This window comes from Elephas maximus, chromosome 25 (assembly GCF_024166365.1).
Source record: "Elephas maximus indicus isolate mEleMax1 chromosome 25, mEleMax1 primary haplotype, whole genome shotgun sequence".
Lineage (NCBI taxonomy): Eukaryota > Metazoa > Chordata > Mammalia > Proboscidea > Elephantidae > Elephas > Elephas maximus.
In genome coordinates, this window is record NC_064843.1 from 62,711,592 (window position 1) to 62,728,622 (window position 17,031).

At 39.8% G+C, this 17,031-nt stretch overlaps 1 protein-coding gene across 16 annotated transcripts in view; it reads left to right on the top strand.

Moving 5' to 3' along the window:
• KIZ (kizuna centrosomal protein) overlaps positions 1–17,031 on the top strand; it is a 172,486-nt gene that overhangs the window by 14,301 nt on the left and 141,154 nt on the right. For 15 of the 16 annotated variants that reach the window (XM_049870118.1, XM_049870113.1, XM_049870111.1 and 12 more), the window contains 2 exons: positions 2,365–2,527; positions 13,215–13,307. In XM_049870118.1, the coding sequence (XP_049726075.1) occupies positions 2,365–2,527; positions 13,215–13,307 (256 nt within the window). The remainder of the gene's footprint in view (positions 1–2,364; positions 2,528–13,214; positions 13,308–17,031) is intronic. The other variant, XM_049870128.1, reaches the window with a different exon arrangement.

Here is a 17,031-nt window from a genome sequence, read left to right on the forward strand (position 1 = left end):
CATGTTGTCTCTCTATGGATTCTTGCAACTTATTAATTTTTCCAGTATGTTCTTGAATAATCTTTTTGAGTTCTTCAACAGTTTTATCAGTGTGTTCCTTGGCTTTTTCTGCAGATATCCTAATTTCATTTGTGATATCATTAAGCATTCTGTAAATTAGTTTTTTATATTCTGTATCTGATAGTTCCAAAATTGTATCTTCATTTGGGAAAGATTTTGATTCTTTTGTTTGGGGAGTTGGAGAAGCTGTCACGGTCTGCTTCTTTAAGTGGTTTGATATGGATTGTTGTCTCCGAGCCATCACTGGGAAACTAGTTTTTCCAGAAAATCCGCTAAAAAAAAACTGCAGTCAGATCCCTATCAGAGTTCTCCCTCTGGCTCAGGCTATTCAGATGTTAATGAAGCCGCCTGCGTGCAGTCCAAATCCCTGTGGGACGGTTCCCCGGCTTGGGTGCTGCTCTTTCTGCTCCAAGATCAGTCACTGCCTCCCGGGGACTTCTCCTAACGGCTGCGTCCCACGCCGCCCGTGGAACCGGCTAGTCCCCCTCCCGGGGTTAGTTCAGGGGGGTGGAGCAGGTCTCTGTGCTTGTGCCGTACCTGACTGGTATGCTGGCTCCAGGCTCTGGAAACAATCGCTGCTTCCCCGTATTAGTTCGTTCTCCGTCTCTAAATCTGTGTTTGTTGTTCAGGGTTCGTAGATTGTTATGTATGTGATCGATTCACTTGTTTTTCCGTGTCTTTGTTGTAAGAGGGATCCGAGGTAGCGTCTGCCTAGTCCGCCATCTTGGCTCCGCCCCCCTGTGCCTCCATTTCTTCATTGTAAAACGAAGATAAGAGTGTAAAAGTCAACTTATTATTTATTAATTACTGTCTTTGTCAGTATCGGTGCTGCTCTTATTTATTGCCTCAGGGCTTTTCGACATGTTGTTTCCCCTGCGTGGAATGTTTTTCCGTCATCTTTTCACTCTGTTCTCCTGAAGTTTGGATTAATTTTTTACCCATTCTACAGGTCTCAGCTGAAAAGTTATTCCCACTAGGAAGGCCTCCTTGACCTCTTCAACTAGATCAGGTTGCCCAATACATAAGAGGCCCTTGTATTTCCCTCGTGGGTTAATTACACTTTATTGTGCCTATTCGTTTGCCCCGTTGACTTGCTGAGTTCCTGTCCTATTTGGGACACTGAAAATAGGGATGATTGGAGGGATGATCTGCTTATGTGGTCAGCTTTGAAGGCTGATGTGCGGACAGGAGTGAAACCCCATCTGGGTGGAGGAGGCATGGTTACTATTGTACCTACTGCAGGTGAACAGCTTTATCAGGTGCCTGAGTGTGAAAGACAGGATCCTAGGTTCCAGGTCCCCTGCTGTCCCTCCAGCAGAAGATGGCAGGTACCGGCAGCAGTAAGGACAGGGTTAAGGTTTTTGTTCAGAAGGGAAAATGGGGCCAGGCAGCCAATGTCAAAGCACAGAATTGTTAGCATAGTGAAGAATGTCTTGAAAATTACTGATTAGAGGCAGAGTTTTAAAGTCTGTTGTGATTAATTTTAGACAACTCCACCATCTTTGCAGATCTGTGTTTTGAGGGTAAATGTTTTTGCGGTTTATCACTTATTTTTGCTTGATAGAGAATGTTGAGTAATTTACTGAGCCAACAGCAGAAATGCCACATAACCAAGTGCTCTCTTATAATTTAGGTACTTCCGAGGAAGAAGGAGCTAGAGTCAGTGTGGGTCTGTGAGGGGAGTGTGCTGTACAGCACCGTGAACTCCTCAGTATGTGTGTTGATGTACGTTGGATGAGAGTCTTGAAAGGTTTTTTCACAGTTTGCATAGGGCTTCAGTCCATATATTATATCTTAATAATACATTGTTGCAATTTTTACAAAATGTTTTTATATTATCTAAATGAGAGCTTTTTTGATATGTTAAATTTGAAAATTTCTTAATATATGTGGATTGTAGTTTATAGTTTGAGTATTTCCAGGTGAACAGGTTGTTTTGAAATTGTCTGCCATACAAAAGAATGCTAATGGGCTATTCATCGAAACACGACCACATAGACTCTGCTCTTGAAGTCGCTTTTAATTTTGAGAAATAAATCTGTGTAAACTTTTATTGTGTGAATGTTATATAATGTGGTCTTACATACATTTCTCAGGAGAGTTATGCCTAGATGTAGCCATGTGATACCCCACTGATGCTCCGTTAATTTTCTCTCTAAAAATGTATATACATTCTGTCCTTTGGGTTTCGGTGTTTGGCATAAAATATCTTGTCTCATGAACAATTTTGTTAAAGAAAATTCTCCTCCTTAAGCGTGCCAACGTCTAACTCCGTTGTTTAAAAATCTGCTTTTATTTTTTTAGAGTTAAGCTGAAGTATGTAAAATTAAAGAAATACCTCAAAGAAATAGGCGAATCAGAAAAGAAGGCTCATACTCGAAACCAGAAATATTTGAAGTGGTGTGAAGGTGTACAAGCTCATATTGGACATTTTACCACAAATACAGAGAAGCTTCAGGAACTGAAGGTAATGTCTTCTTTTGTTCTAGGCCTTTTTTTATCTTTTGTTGCTGAAATTGGAAGTAATGGGCAGTAAGGCAGTGAGTTACGGGTGGGGGAAGGCACTGATGTTCATTTGTTCATATGTAGGATTCAGTATTAGTTTTCTCTGCAAATTAACGTGTGGCCAAGTTTTGATCAGAAAGCTTGAAATTGCATTTTTCTAAGATTCCTACTTTAGTTGCAGAATTAACAGAGTATTTATAATTGTATTTATATTTGTAATACTACACTGATACTAGAGCCCTGCTGGCACAGTGGTTGAGAGTTTGGCTGCTAACCAAAAGATCGGCAGTTTGGATCCACCAGCTGCTTCTAGGAAACCCTATGGGACAGTTCTACTCGGTCCTTTAGGGTTGCGATGAGTCGGAATTTGACTGGACGGCAATGGGTTTTGTTTTGTTTTTTACACTAATACTTAACACAGGCAAAGCCACCAGCCAACACCTGGCACAGTGCCTAACACATGACAACCCTTCCATGATTGCTGGCTGGTTGATTGAATTTGAGGGGCACTGCTTCCTCCTTCAAAGAGTTCTTTTTCTGTGCTGGGTTCTTCTGTTCTGGTCAGGCAGGGAGTTAGGGGAGGGCTGAGGGGTAGAACTGGCCCCGAGGAGTTTGTCTTCTGACCCAGAGCCACTGCTCTTCACGGCCCTCTCTGACTCCTGCATCTCACTTCCCCTGCCACGTGTGGAGAGCCAGGAACCAGGCCTTTTTTCTTCACCGTTTGCATTGGTCAGGGCTTGTTGTTCAGGTTAACTGAATACTGGTTATAGGAGGAATTGGCTTCAGTATTTCTCATTTTCTTGTCTCTAGCAGTTTTCCCACAGCCTTTATTATAAAATATTTAAATACACAGAAAAACTGGAAGAATTATTATAACAAACATTTATGTACTCACCACCTAGATGTAATGGTTGTAAATATTTTGCTATATTTCTGTTCTCCTGAGTAATTGGAAATATGTCACAGACATTGTGACATTTCAACCCTAAATACTCCAGCATCAATCTCCTAAGAACAAGGACAGTCTTCTAATAATCATAATATTGTTATCACATGTAAGAAATTTAATGAGACCATGATATCATTTGCTGTACAGCAGTGATGGAAATATTCTGTACCTAGGCTGTCTGATACAGTAGCCTCTAGTCATACGTGGCTATTGAACACTTAAAATGTGGCTTGTTATGCCGAGGACCAAATTTGTAATTTTATTAATTTAATTAACTTCGTCACAAGTAAGGTTCTGTATTACCCCATACATTCCATCAGGAGGCTTATAATGTCAGGTGGTGTCACCTGCGTGAGGCTGAGATGGTGATCCCAGATCTCTCTATTCTAAGGTATCTCTTTCCCCTTTGTAAATGATTAGTAAATAATCTATGAAGTGATGGTTTGACATCAGGGAATATCTTGTTCCTCAACAGCCTTTTACTTAATGGCTTTAGGATCCATTGATGAGCCTTGCCTGAATTAGCTATTATAGTGGAGATTGTGAAATGGTGCTTTTCTAATTTTATCTTTTCTTCTGCATTTATTACCAGGCATTCTTTTATAAAAAAGAGCTTCCTTTTCCCGCTCCCATTCTCTCTTTCTTCCTCACTCTCTCCCTCTCTTAATGTCGCTACGAGTTTATAAATTTTTATTTAGCCAGTATGCTGTCAGTTACAGTAATTATTACTTTTCGTTGTTCATACTATCCCAAATTTGGCCAGTGAGAGTCTCTTCAAGTCAGCTTCTGTACTTGAGAGTTAAAGGTTTACCATTAATTTTCTGTGCCTCAGATGTGGAATTAGCCTTTTATCCACGGAGCTGTGGCTCCTTTTAGTGCCGAGGGGCATTTGGGAACAAAGACCTAGGGTTTAGATATGTTCAAGCAATAGCAATTTTTATTTTTTTTAATATAATTTGTTTTGTTGTTGAGAATATACGCGGCAAAACATAGACCAGTTCAACAGTTTCTGTGTGTACCATTTAGTGACATTGATTACTTTCTTCAAGTTGTATAACCATTCTCACCCTCCTTTTCTGAGTTGTTCCTCCCTCATTAACATAAATTCAGTGTCCCCTAAGATTCCTATCTAACCTTTTGAGTTACTGTTGTCAGTTTAAAAGAGCATAATGCTCAAGGCAGATACTTCTTATTAGTTAAGCTAAAATATCGTTTGGTTTTAAGAAGACTTCAGGGGATATTTTTGGTATAACGTTTAAAGATTATCTCAGGGCAATAGTTCTGGGGTTCATCCAACCTTTACAACTCCAGGAAGTCTGGAGTCCATGAGAATTTTAAATTCTGTTCTGAATTTTCCCCCTTTTGATCAAGATTCTCCTGTAGAATCTTTGATCAAAATGTTCAGCAATGGTAGCCAGGCATGATCCATCTTTTCTGGTCTCACGGCAAAGGAGGCAGCTGTTCACGGAGGCAGTTACCCACACAATCATATCCTCCTCCTATTCCTGACTGTCCTTCCTCTTTTGTTCTGGGTGAATAGAGACCAACTGTGGTGTCTTGCATGCCAGTTTGCAAGCTTTTTAAGACCCCAGGTACTACACATCAAACTAGGAGGTAGAACAGAGGCACTAAACATGTTATTAAGCCAGTTAAATGGGATGTTCCATGAAACCATGACCCTAAATCTCGAAACCAAGAAACCACATCCCATGAGGTTTTGACTGTACACAAGCAGCCTTAGCAGCTACTCTTTTTGTTGTTGTTGCTGCTGCTGTTGTAAATATATCACACATCTTTTGCCCGTTCAACTTTTACAGGTGTACAACTTATTGACAGCAATTATAATAATCAGCTTTTTAACTCTAAACTTAATCAACGTGATGTTTCCATCACTGTTAGCCTCCCCTGCTTTCTCCCTCCCTCCTACTGTTGGTAACCACTAATAAACTTTGTTCTCTATACCTTCGCATTTTGTTTTTATATAAGTGAGGTCATGCAATATTTGTCCTTTTGTTGACTTATTTCACTCAGCAAAATGTCTTCAAGCTTCATCCGTATTGTAGCATGTATCAAGACTTCATTTCTCCTACTAGCCGAGTAGTATTCCATTGTATGTATGCACCACATTTTGTTTATCCATGCATCTCTTGATGAGCATTTAGGTTGTTTCCACATTTTGGCTGTTATGAATAGTGCTGCAGTGAACATTGGCATATAAATCTCTGAGTCTCTGCTTTCAAGTCTCTTGGGTATATACCTAGGAGTGGAATTGATGGGGTGTGTACTGGTTCTATTTTTAGTTTTTGACAAACTGCCACACTGTTTTCTACAATGGCTGTACCATTTTGCATTCCCAACACCAATGGCTAAAGTTTCCAAATTTCCCACATTCCCACTGTCATTTGTTATTATTATTATTATTTTTTTACCTTAGCCGTCTTAGTTGGGGTAAAATGATACCTCATTGTGGTTTTGATTTGCATCTCTTTGATGGCTAATGATGTTGGGCATCTTTTTATGTATTTGATGGCCATTTGAATGCCCTCTTTGGTGAAATTTCTATTCAAGTCCTTTGCCCATTTTGTGATTGGGCTGTTTGTCTTTTTGTTGTTAGGTTGTTGAAGTTTTATATATATTTCTGTTATTAGATTCTTGTCAGATATATGGTTTCCGAATGTGTTCTCCAAGTCAGTAGCTTGTCTTTTCACTTTTTTGGTAATGTCTGTTAAAGAATGAAAGTTTTTAATTTTTATGAGGTCCCATTTATTTATTTTGTCTTTTGTTGCTTGTGCTTTTGTTATTAGATAACCCATTGTTGAAAGCTAGGTCTGAAAGTGTTGCTTCTGCATTTTCTTCTAAGAATTTTAGGGTTTTTGTTTGCACATTTAGGTCCTTATATGTATGGTGTGAGGCATGGATCCTGTTTGATTTTTCTGCATGTAGAAATCCAATTTTCCCAGCACTATTTATTGAAGAGACTCTTCTTTTCCCATCGAATGGACTTAGCACCTTGTCGAAAATCAGTTGACCATAGATATGTGGATTTATTTCTGGACTCTCAATTTTGTTCCACTGGTCTATGTGTCTAATTGTTGTGCCACTACCAGGCTGTTTTGATTACTGTAGCTGTATAATATGTTTTAAAATCAGGAAGTGTGAGTCTTACTTTGTTCTTCTCTTAAAACATTGTTTTAGCTATTTGGGACCTCTTGCCATTCCATATAAAGTTTAGGATTGGTTTTTCTATTTCTGTAAAGAACGCTGTTAGAAATTTGATTGGGATTACATTGAATGTATAGATACCTTTGTGTAATATTTACATCTTAACAACATTGAGTCTTCCAACGCAAGAACATGGAACATCTTTCCATTTATTTAAGTCTTCTTTAACGTCTTTCAGCAGCGTTTTATAATTTTCATTCTATGAGCCCTTCACATCCCTGGTTAGATTCATTCCTAGGTATTTTATTTTCTTAGATGATATTATAAATGGAATTGTTCTCCTAACTCCTTTTCAGATTTCTCATTGCTGGTGTATAGAAACCCAGTTGACTTTTGTTTGTTGACCTTGTGCCCTGCAACTTTGCAAAGTTTCTTTAGTAGCTCTAGAAGTTTTCTTGGCGACTCTTTGGGGCAATAGCAATTTTTAGCTACAACATTCCATTTTTTTCCCTCTCCTCTTAGCATACAAGTAGAATGCTTAAAGATGAAAAAGCAGTTGTCCCTATTGAAAATTTCACAAAGAATATAAAAATGGTGAGCAAAGCAGAGAATTTAGCATTCCCAGGAGAATGAATGAAATTATAGATGTTTTCTTCTTATTTTTATATTGATGCTTTATTTAATTGTTGATTTCCTGTTATAGCCAAATGTGGAGGAAGGAATTTGAGAGTAAGAATCATATTTGGTAAAATTTCTATATTGAGAGTATTCGTTGTAAGTAGGATATACTGTACAGTGAAACCGAGACTTTACAGGACTGCCTTGTTTTTCCAGGTCTCACAAGTTTTCAGCCTTGGACACAGTCCAGTCTTGCCACTATTCTATCATTCTCTACTAATGAAAAATAATTTTTCTTCCCTGGCAAGTTTTCGCCTTACGTAGGTTCTACTGTATGTATATAAAATAAATTTGTATAATGAGCTGCTAAACAACATCAAAATGAGGATCATTTTAAAGAATGACTAATTATATTTATAAACCAAAAAAACCTGTTGCCATCGAGTTGATTCCAACTCATAGCGACCCTATAGGACAGAGTAGAACTGCACCATAGAGTTTCCAAGGAGCACCTGCTGGATTCGAACTGCCAACCTTTTGGTTAGCAGCTGAAGCTCTTAACAGCTGCACCACCAGGGTTTCCAATTATATTTATAGGAGTATGAAATTTGTTCATAAATATTGTTCAAAAATTACGTAGGCATTCCTTTTTTAAATTTTAGGTAAAAAATGCCTTTTAAAAACATTGCGCTGATGTTATAAACGAGCAGGTCACGTAGCTACCATTGTGAAGGGTGTGTGTTCCCTGAAGAACTGTACTTTGGCCATCACCCTCAATCCAAAGCTGAGTGCTTTTTGTGTGCCCATAAACTCACACGGTTACGGCAGTAAACCCGTTCAGTGATACCATTCACCTCGGCTGGTGGTGCACTCAGCAGAGGTTCAGAACAGGGAGCTTTGCCTTTGGCTCTTCTCTCTGCTTCTCCCTTAAGTGTTAGTGTCCAGTGGTGGTCTTAGGTCTTTTAAGGATATTGATCTCATATAGTTTTCAAAGTATTGTGTCGTGATTATGTTGCTACTTGTCAGTTGGACAAAGAGGCTGAGTAGACTCAATTTAAGAATGCAGACATTATTAGTAGTGCTGTGAGGGCTGTACCCTTCTTTCCCTCTTTTTGCCGCCTCAACCCCCCGGCCGCCCTCCTTAGCTGATTTTGTAGAAGGGGCCCCAGTCGGTCCTAACTTAGAGCGATTTCCCTCAGGTTCCCTTGGCCTTCATCTTAGTTTGGTTTCTCCCTGGAGCAAACCCTGAGACAAGGGTTCAAATTTCAGTAGTTTATTTGGAAAGTGCAATGAATCTCAGTAGGGAAGTGAGTAAGTAAGACAGGGGAAGACAGGTAGCCAACTACCACAGTTGGCAATAGAGCTTAATTGCACAGGGAAGCTCTGGCAAATGGTTCAGAACATTTGGGATATGCAAAAATGGGCCCCTGAACGTCACTGATTGAGGACTGATGTGGGGAGGGGTGCAGGCCATGGGGAGTTAGCCACAGACTCTTATGGACAGGGCAGCCTCTTCAGGTTCCGAAGGAGCCTGAGGCACAGAGACACAGATGCTGGAACTCAGGAGCCCCCAGAAAGGTCCCAGGGACGTGGGTAGCGTGTTCCCAGCATCTGCTTTAGCCTCCTTAACTGCAGTGCCAAGCATAGGGCTGGCATGTCCAGGCATTTAGGGAGGGGCCCCATGCTGGGTGGAAGTCATCCTCTGGCTTTGTTGTCTCTGCTGTTTATACTTCTTGATCCCTTTGCTCCGGCTTTCAGGACAAAGCCCGGACACCTTAGTGTGGACACGAGATTTACTGAGATATGGCTTTGGCCTGCTGTCCACCCCCAGCCTCAACCCTGTGACATCGCCACCCCCCGCACATACATATTCTCTGTGCCTCGCACACAAATACACAGAAGTACACATTCTCTCTCCCCTCCCTCACCACCCCCTCCATCCCCATCTCCCTCCTGTCTTTCCTCTTCTTCTATTCCTTCTCCCTGCCTCTCCACATTCCCAAATCTCCTCACCCCTGTCTCTCCCATGTCACCCCATCTCTTCCCTTTATCTCTTTCACCCCATATGCTCCCACCGTCTCTCCATCTTTACCTTCCACCCATGCACATGTGCTCTGTCTCTCTCACTTTCTTACTCACTGGCTTGCACCCACAGTGCTTTAAACATTCTGAACAATTCATATTTCCTGAGAGCATTACGTTAGCTCATACCTCCTTCATCGAGAAGCCCTCTCCCCTGCCCTGCCTCAGGTCTGTGTCATAATTTTCTCAGTAAAGCGCTTCCTTCCTAGTATTGTAATTGTTTATGTGTCTGTCTGTTTTCCCACTTCACTGCGAGCTCCTTGTCTTATTGTTTCAATGATCTCAGTATCTGACCCAGAATGTGGCACTTAATAAGCGCTCACTAACATTGAGACCGCCCTCCTTGACTGAAATTTAGTTTCTTCATTTTTTTCTCTTGTTCTCTTATGAACTATAAACAACTATGTGAGAACTAATGTGATATTGATTATACCCTGCGTTACACCTTCCCAGAAAGCATTTGTATTTAACAGCAGAGGCATTCTGAAGATCCGATGTCATTACCACATTAAAGATGTGACCCCTGTTGAACATGCCATTATTAGGTTGTGTGTGTCTATAGGGGATAAAGTCTGAGGAGCACAGACCTTCTGAGCTCTCATTTAATTTCTGCTCAGCATTGTGACAGCCACTGAGGGCAGGGCAAGGTAGCCCTTTCCACATGCAACCTTCCGGCTCTTAGAGGACAGAGTCTGTAGCAAATTCCATTTTTTTATCAGCCAAGCATCTTGCCTGTTACTATGTGTAGTTGAATAAATAAATGTTTCTATTGGTCAAAGTTTGCCATCTAAGAGGAAGCGTATGTCTTGGAAAAAAATAGTAGAGGAGAAAGCAGGAGACTGTATCTTAGCGCCTTCTCTCATATTCACCAGAGAGTCGAACTGGACAATTTATGTAACTCTCTGTACCCATTCCTTCCACTCTAATATCAGGGGCTGGGCCAGCGAATCCATGTCTCTTTAGTTCAATTATTCACTTACCCTGTAACTGAGAAGTAGCTGTACAACCCCAAAGACCAATGAAAAAAGGAAGCCTGTGATAGAAAGTAATGGTGGCACTTTAGGCAAGTGGTAATGTGAAGAGGGGGAATTGAAAGAATCTAAGAATACAGAAGAAGGGAACATAATGGAAGAAGGAATGCATTGTGAGCATGAGTTCCCCAAGTTGCTGAAAGATCTGCTGAACCTCCATGTCCTCTTCCTGCAACACCAGATCACCAACAACAGATCCCAGTAGTAACTGAGTTGAAGTAAATTGCTGTTGCACGGTAGGAAGTGAAGGGGAAGGTCCTGCTAGATTGAGGTATGCAGCACCCAGCCCAGGGCCATGAAGCAGTAACAGATAGAACAAGTTGGGCTAATTCAGTGCTTTGGGATTATTAAAACAGATTTCACAAGAGGGAGCGCAAGGATTATCTTTAGAAGGGCTCCAGACCGAGATGCTTTGGGGACACATCTCATGGTGAGGAGCCTAGGCCACATGTAAGGGAAGGACAGGGACCAGGAGCCTACCACCAGAAAGAAGGGTTTTGGTGCAAGCCCTGATACCTGTGGAAGCAGAAAAGGCCCATGGGACCTAATGGGAGAAGAAATTAGGAATAAAACTTGAAAGAGAAGCTGTCAGAGAAATTGATAGATGAGGATGTGCTCTGATGTTGTATCAGTTTTTAGCAGGGAGAGTCTTGGAAAGATTTGTGTACACAACATTTTCCTAACTTAAAAACAAAACAAAACTTTTTAAAGTAGTAGAACCATTTGATTAAACACAGATAGAAGAGGAAGTGGGACTAGGGGGCCTCACAGCCCTACAGTCAGAAAAAACCTTGCTCTCGGGTGTTAAGGAGGTGGATCTGAGGAATAGTATCGAATATTGTATGTATAAATAAAAGGTAAAAAAAGAGAGCAAAGTGATATTAGGTGGAAATCCATGGTCCTCGGGCATAGAAAATTAGTTTATATCAATCATTGATTTATCATAGTCTCTGGTTTCAGAATACATTGTACGGTTTTTATTTACGTCATTAATTTAGAAAAGAGTACCTACAATTTAGTGAACTTTTCAGATGCATTGAGAGCAATCTAAATTGGGCTCTTGAAGGTACTTATTTTTCTTTATGAACTCCTTATGCAGTTACCACTTCCTTTTTGCTTCAACAAAATCAGTTGAATAAAACCCTCATTTTTTCATGAGAAAGTGCCGTTATCTTTGTAAGTTACGGCTCTGAAGTGATCCTGTAGTGAGGAACTCAGGTACAATGTCTGTTGTGTGTTTACAGTGATTCAAAAAGCATATGATTACATTTGTAGCCACAGGGGGAAAATTTTTTTTTATTTAACTTCTAACCAAAACCAAAAAAACCCATTGCTGTCAAGTTGATTCCGACTCATAACGACCCTATAGGACAGAGTAGAACTGCCGCGTAAGGTTTCCAAGGAGCGAGCGCCTGGCGGATTTAAACTGCCGACCTTTTGGTTAGCAGCCATAGCTCTTGACCACTACACCACCAGGGTTTCCTGTTTAACGTCTAAGTATACGTTTATTTTGTAATCCATCTCCTACTTCTTTTTAAAGATACTTTCCCTTGGATCCTGTAAAGTGTGTCTGTTTAAAGATTTTGGGGTTAAAAACTAAACATCTATGAGTTCAAAGGAATGGATATAAAACAATGATGTTAATTGTATTTTCTTAATTGCCTTATTTCTTTATCTTTTCTTGGTTTATTTTATTCTTTTATCATTTGTATTGGCCTTATAAAAGTTATTTAAGTTGTATCTATTTTAGATCATTGCTTGCAATCTATCATGTTAATAGCATTCTGCTAAAGCGAAAAAAAAATCCTGCCTCTTATTAAAAATGGGGCACCTTTTAAAATATTTTGAGGAAGACAGATCAACTTTGGTTACTATCACCAGTTCACTTTGTGTGTGTGAAAACAAAGCCCAGGCCTATTTTATGTGCAGACTGACAGCCAAGGGAGCAGGTTAATTGATTATCTCGTAGGTATGTTTCTAGCTGCGGTGCATCAACTGCCCAATTTAGAAAACGTCCTGATACTTATCTGTGATGGACTTTTTCAAGGCTTTAATTAGTAACTTGCTGAATCAAAGTGCTTTTTATGCCTTGCTTTTCAAAAAAAGGCATTTTATGATTGGATCACTTTCTTCAATTACAGTGTGGTAATGATGCAGACATCTTTATATAGTTATTAGTGCCGGAGCAAACTTGGCTGTTGTGGTGCTGTTGCCCACGATGTGTTTTTGTTCATAGAAAATGGACTTCATTTTAAATTGACAATCAAACAAATATTATACAGTACTCTGTTGCAGCTACTAGGGCCATGACATTATATAGCTATCATATAGCTAAGAATACTCTGTCCTATAGGGTCACTATGAGTCGTTGGTTTTTTTGGGGGGTTTATAGCTAAGAAGTGGGACTGATTTTTTCCCCTTTGCTTAGGACAAAACTTTTCAAGGAAAACAGCGTCTAATGTGTAACTTCCGTATATTGAATCACTGGATGTTCGTGATAACCTAATGAGAGTGTCAACATGTTGTCATGTACCTTGAAGTTTTTTATTCCCTAAATTGATGAAAGATTAAGTAAAAATCCACAAAACCTTCATTTTTTTAGTTCATACACCATTTTATACAGTTCAACTTTTCATATGTATTATTTGTGAAATTGTCTACTTTCTAAAATAAGCTGAATTTCTTGGCAACGTCGGCTTTTACTTTCTACTTCATTGTTCCTTGTATGCTCTAAAGACTGCAAGATATGTAGACAGGTACTAGTTGTCGTAACAGCCACCACAAAATAACACGTTGTTTACATATAGGTGGAATACGAGATTCAAATTAAGAAGATGCAGCTACTTTCAAAAGATAGCCTGGGAATAAAGGACAAACTGAAAGATGAAGACAGGGAGAAGGTAATACATAAACTTTGTGTTTATAGAGGCTTTCTGGAATGTTCATCTTTTAAAATAATTGCTTTAAATAAAACCGTCTTATTATGAAGAGCTTTTCGATTAAGCCGTGATTACTTAACTTAGCGAGTATTGCTTTAATGTCAATTCAGTTAAATTTACTGAAAGGCAGTCACTTCGGGGTTAAAAGAGAGAGAAACCAAAGAAAATCTTAGTGTCCTTAGGAGGTAAAATTGTGTATTTTTAATAATACTTCGTAGATTTTTTTTTTTGTTTTAGTTTGAGAAATATTTTAAATGAAAAGCAAACCAAAATGTGGTATTTTGATTCTTTTCCTCTTGTATATAATTTTGTATATTTTAACCTTTTTGTAGAGAAAGTAGAAAGAAAAGATTGCATATCTAAGTGACAGACAAAAAGACTGGCAAGGAATACTTAAATAAATTCTGCTATGTATCTGCCGTAATGCAGGCTTCTAATCCTCCCTCCTATCTCCATATAAATGATTCTATTCAAGACCATAGATGTTTTCTTCACTAAAAGCAGTAAAGCTCTTTTAGATGAAATGTCTAAAAACATCTTGTAATAACTTGGAGCATGCTGGCGAGAGTAGTCACTTGTGACTATATGTGAAACCCCCTCAGCCAGTCGACATTGTAATAAGCAAAAACGGTAGCATCACTCCGTTACTCAGAAAAGCCAACAGCGTGCTTGTTCCTCAGGCTGCAGCATTCATTAAGGAAAGCTTACTGGGCTGAAAGCTGCGAACAGATGATAACAGGATATGATTTTCATATTTAATGCTTTCCTTGGAAGAGTATGTGTGCTACAGATTGATAGAAGAATCAACTGCTACTTTACTAAAAGACTTTCAGGTTTGCCCTATAGCTACCGATGGAATCATTCAGCCAAGAAATTAACTTTTTCTCCTTTTACCTGCTTTATATATCTGCTAAGCAGGCTGCCTGGCTGCCAGTAAATGCTATTATGCAGCTAACTGTTCGGTATTTAAGACTCTTATCAGAAAAGAAACAGAGGCCACACTGCTTTGTTTTTATAGTAGGAGGAAGGTTTTAGTTTTTTTCCTTCTGTGCATTAGCAGGCATTAATCTAAGTTTATAGAAAGTTTTAGTTTTCTTCCCTATAGATTAAAAGTTAAAAAAAAAAAACCTAGAAATTAAGAGTATTCTTTAAACTGTGAGATACAAAACACAAAGCCCCAGCAACCTTGACCTATATAAAAAGGCCTTTAATGATCAATGACTTAAATGCCATTAGATGTACACCAGAGGTGGCGTGATGTGATAGACTTCTGAACTGTTCAGGCGACTTTCCTTTTTGAAGTTTGGTCATAAAATAATTGACATGTTTTTAATCTATAAACCACTTTGTTCTTTCTATGACATTCCTGATAGACACAGTACGGCAGTGTTGATGGTACTTAGGTAAAATGGAACACTTTTTTTCTGTGCACACTGCCAGTTCTTTACCTTACACATAGCTATGTGGGTATGTATTCTCCTTTTAAGCCGTATTTAAAATTAGGGCGGGAGCCATATAGCTGACAGTCCCCTAAAATACTACATATTAGAATTAGAAGAGAAACATTTTCCTTTATACTGAAAAGTGTCATCTCCTTAAAAGCGTTGGCTGTTAATGTGTGTAAGAACCAATTAGATAACATATTGAAAAATTTTTATCTTACCTTCCCTGGTCTTTCATTGATGTTTGAGCGATTAAAATGTAAGTATAAATTCAGCAGAATCACAAATTAGTTCATCCTTACCGTATACTGATTCCAGAACAATTCCGTATCATGCAAATTACGTTTTATTTTTTCTGTGCTCCTCCTCTTTGGACAGCCATATGAGTTAGTCTCTGTGCCCAGAGTCGTTGGTGTCCAGGGACTCCCTCCGAGGAGCACAGTACACTCTCACTGGTTGAATTCAGTAAATAGTTGTTGAGCGATTGTTGAGCAGTTGTTCTGTATGAAAAGCCACAGTAGGCCTCTTCATGAGTACCTCTTCCTAAATGATACAATTCCTGTCCTCGAGATGCTTACCACAAAGTGATGTTCTTTCTAAAGCATAGGATATTACATGGTAAGTGCTACTTACGTGGGGCAAGTGTGAGTTCACGGAGGAACAAAGCACTGCTTCCTCTGAAATGAGTCACTCAAGGCTTGGTGAAGGAGGTGGCATTTGAGCTGGGCGTTGAAGAATAGGAAGGACACCAGTCAGTGGGGATGTGATAGGCATCCTGGGTAGGAGCGGTTATATGTGAAGGAGTGGAAGCAGGAAAGCCCTGTGGGTAGTAGCTCGGTCTGGCTGAAGTCTAAAGTTCTTAAAGGAAGCAGTAGAAAATGAGTTTGGGACTTATCATGGAACTTCTTAGTACCAGGGTCTGCAATTGAGATTTCCCCAGGGGATCACTCTGTGTGTGTGTGTGTGTGTGTCTGTGTGTGTGTGTGTTGGGCAGTTGAAAGAAGGACTCGTGAGCAGAGCAGTTACATCTAAGTGTGCAGCTGTGGGAAGATGAGTCTGCAGTGCTGTACAAGATGACCTGGAGGAAAGAGACAGTGGAGCTAAGGAAGTCAGGGCCAGTTCAGATAGGAAGAATTAACTGAGTACCCAAACTGAGTGGTGGCCACTGAAGTGGAAAGCACTAATGAAGAGGAGAGGATCCATCAAATTAATGATATTTTGAATTATAAAAAGTAGCTGTACAACTTCCAACCATAAGCAGTAACTTAGAGGTTCTACTTAAAAAGAATAGTTAATAAGTCGTGATTGTCCATTTTTTCAATGTTAAACTCCAGCCTGGTTTTCCACTAACACATCCGTTGTTTTCATGCAGCCAGGGGAAGCTCTGTATAGTCATATGTTTTCTTAAGAGAATTAATAATTGTGCTACTCATCCCCAAAGCTTGTTTCTGCTATTAATTACTGATGACCTTTTTTTTTTTTAAACAAAGATAACAAAAAGACAAAAACAAAGTTTAGGCCCTGTTTGAATTCTCACAAATTTTACTACAATAATCCTTTCCATCTATTATACATTATCACTTTGTATTTCAGGGTAAACTCTTATTCTGCTTGCCAAAAGAAGGGTAGAAGAAAACCGTAGTTTTATAGTCATACCGATGACACAGCTGAAAGGAAAACAATTATTTGTCTATGAGCTGAGCTGCTTCTATTTACAGGAGGAGTAAAAACCTGCAAAGGACAGGTCTGGTTCTCTTTTATACGGACACTTGGGAAATTGGGGCTTTGCAGTTTCTTCCTTATGCCCTCCCAGGTGTTGTCCTGTGTAGCCAAGAGGCATGTGATTGAGTAGGTGACCACTATGAGCAGCTAGAGTGCAGCCCCACTGGGGAACTGTGGGAGACTGTGTAGAACGTGCCTCAGGGTTGTTGTACATGGAGCATAGGAAAGGGGACGTTTACCCTGCCACTCCTACGTGTCACTGACCGAGGGCTGTGCCTAGCTCCACTTCTGGCCCACTCTGCAGGGACTGAGGGAAGTCGTCATGCCAAGAGACGTAAGTGCTTGCAGAAGGACACTGTAGGCATGTCCTGGGATGGTGAGGGGCCAGAAAAAGAGCAGGGGTGGGGGTGGTGGTAGAGAGGGGTTTGGAAGATTACTTAATTTTATCTATAAAGCCCCAATTTCCTATCCTTACTAGCTCAAAGTGCTCCTTTCACCTCCTTGAATCACTGCTGATTTGT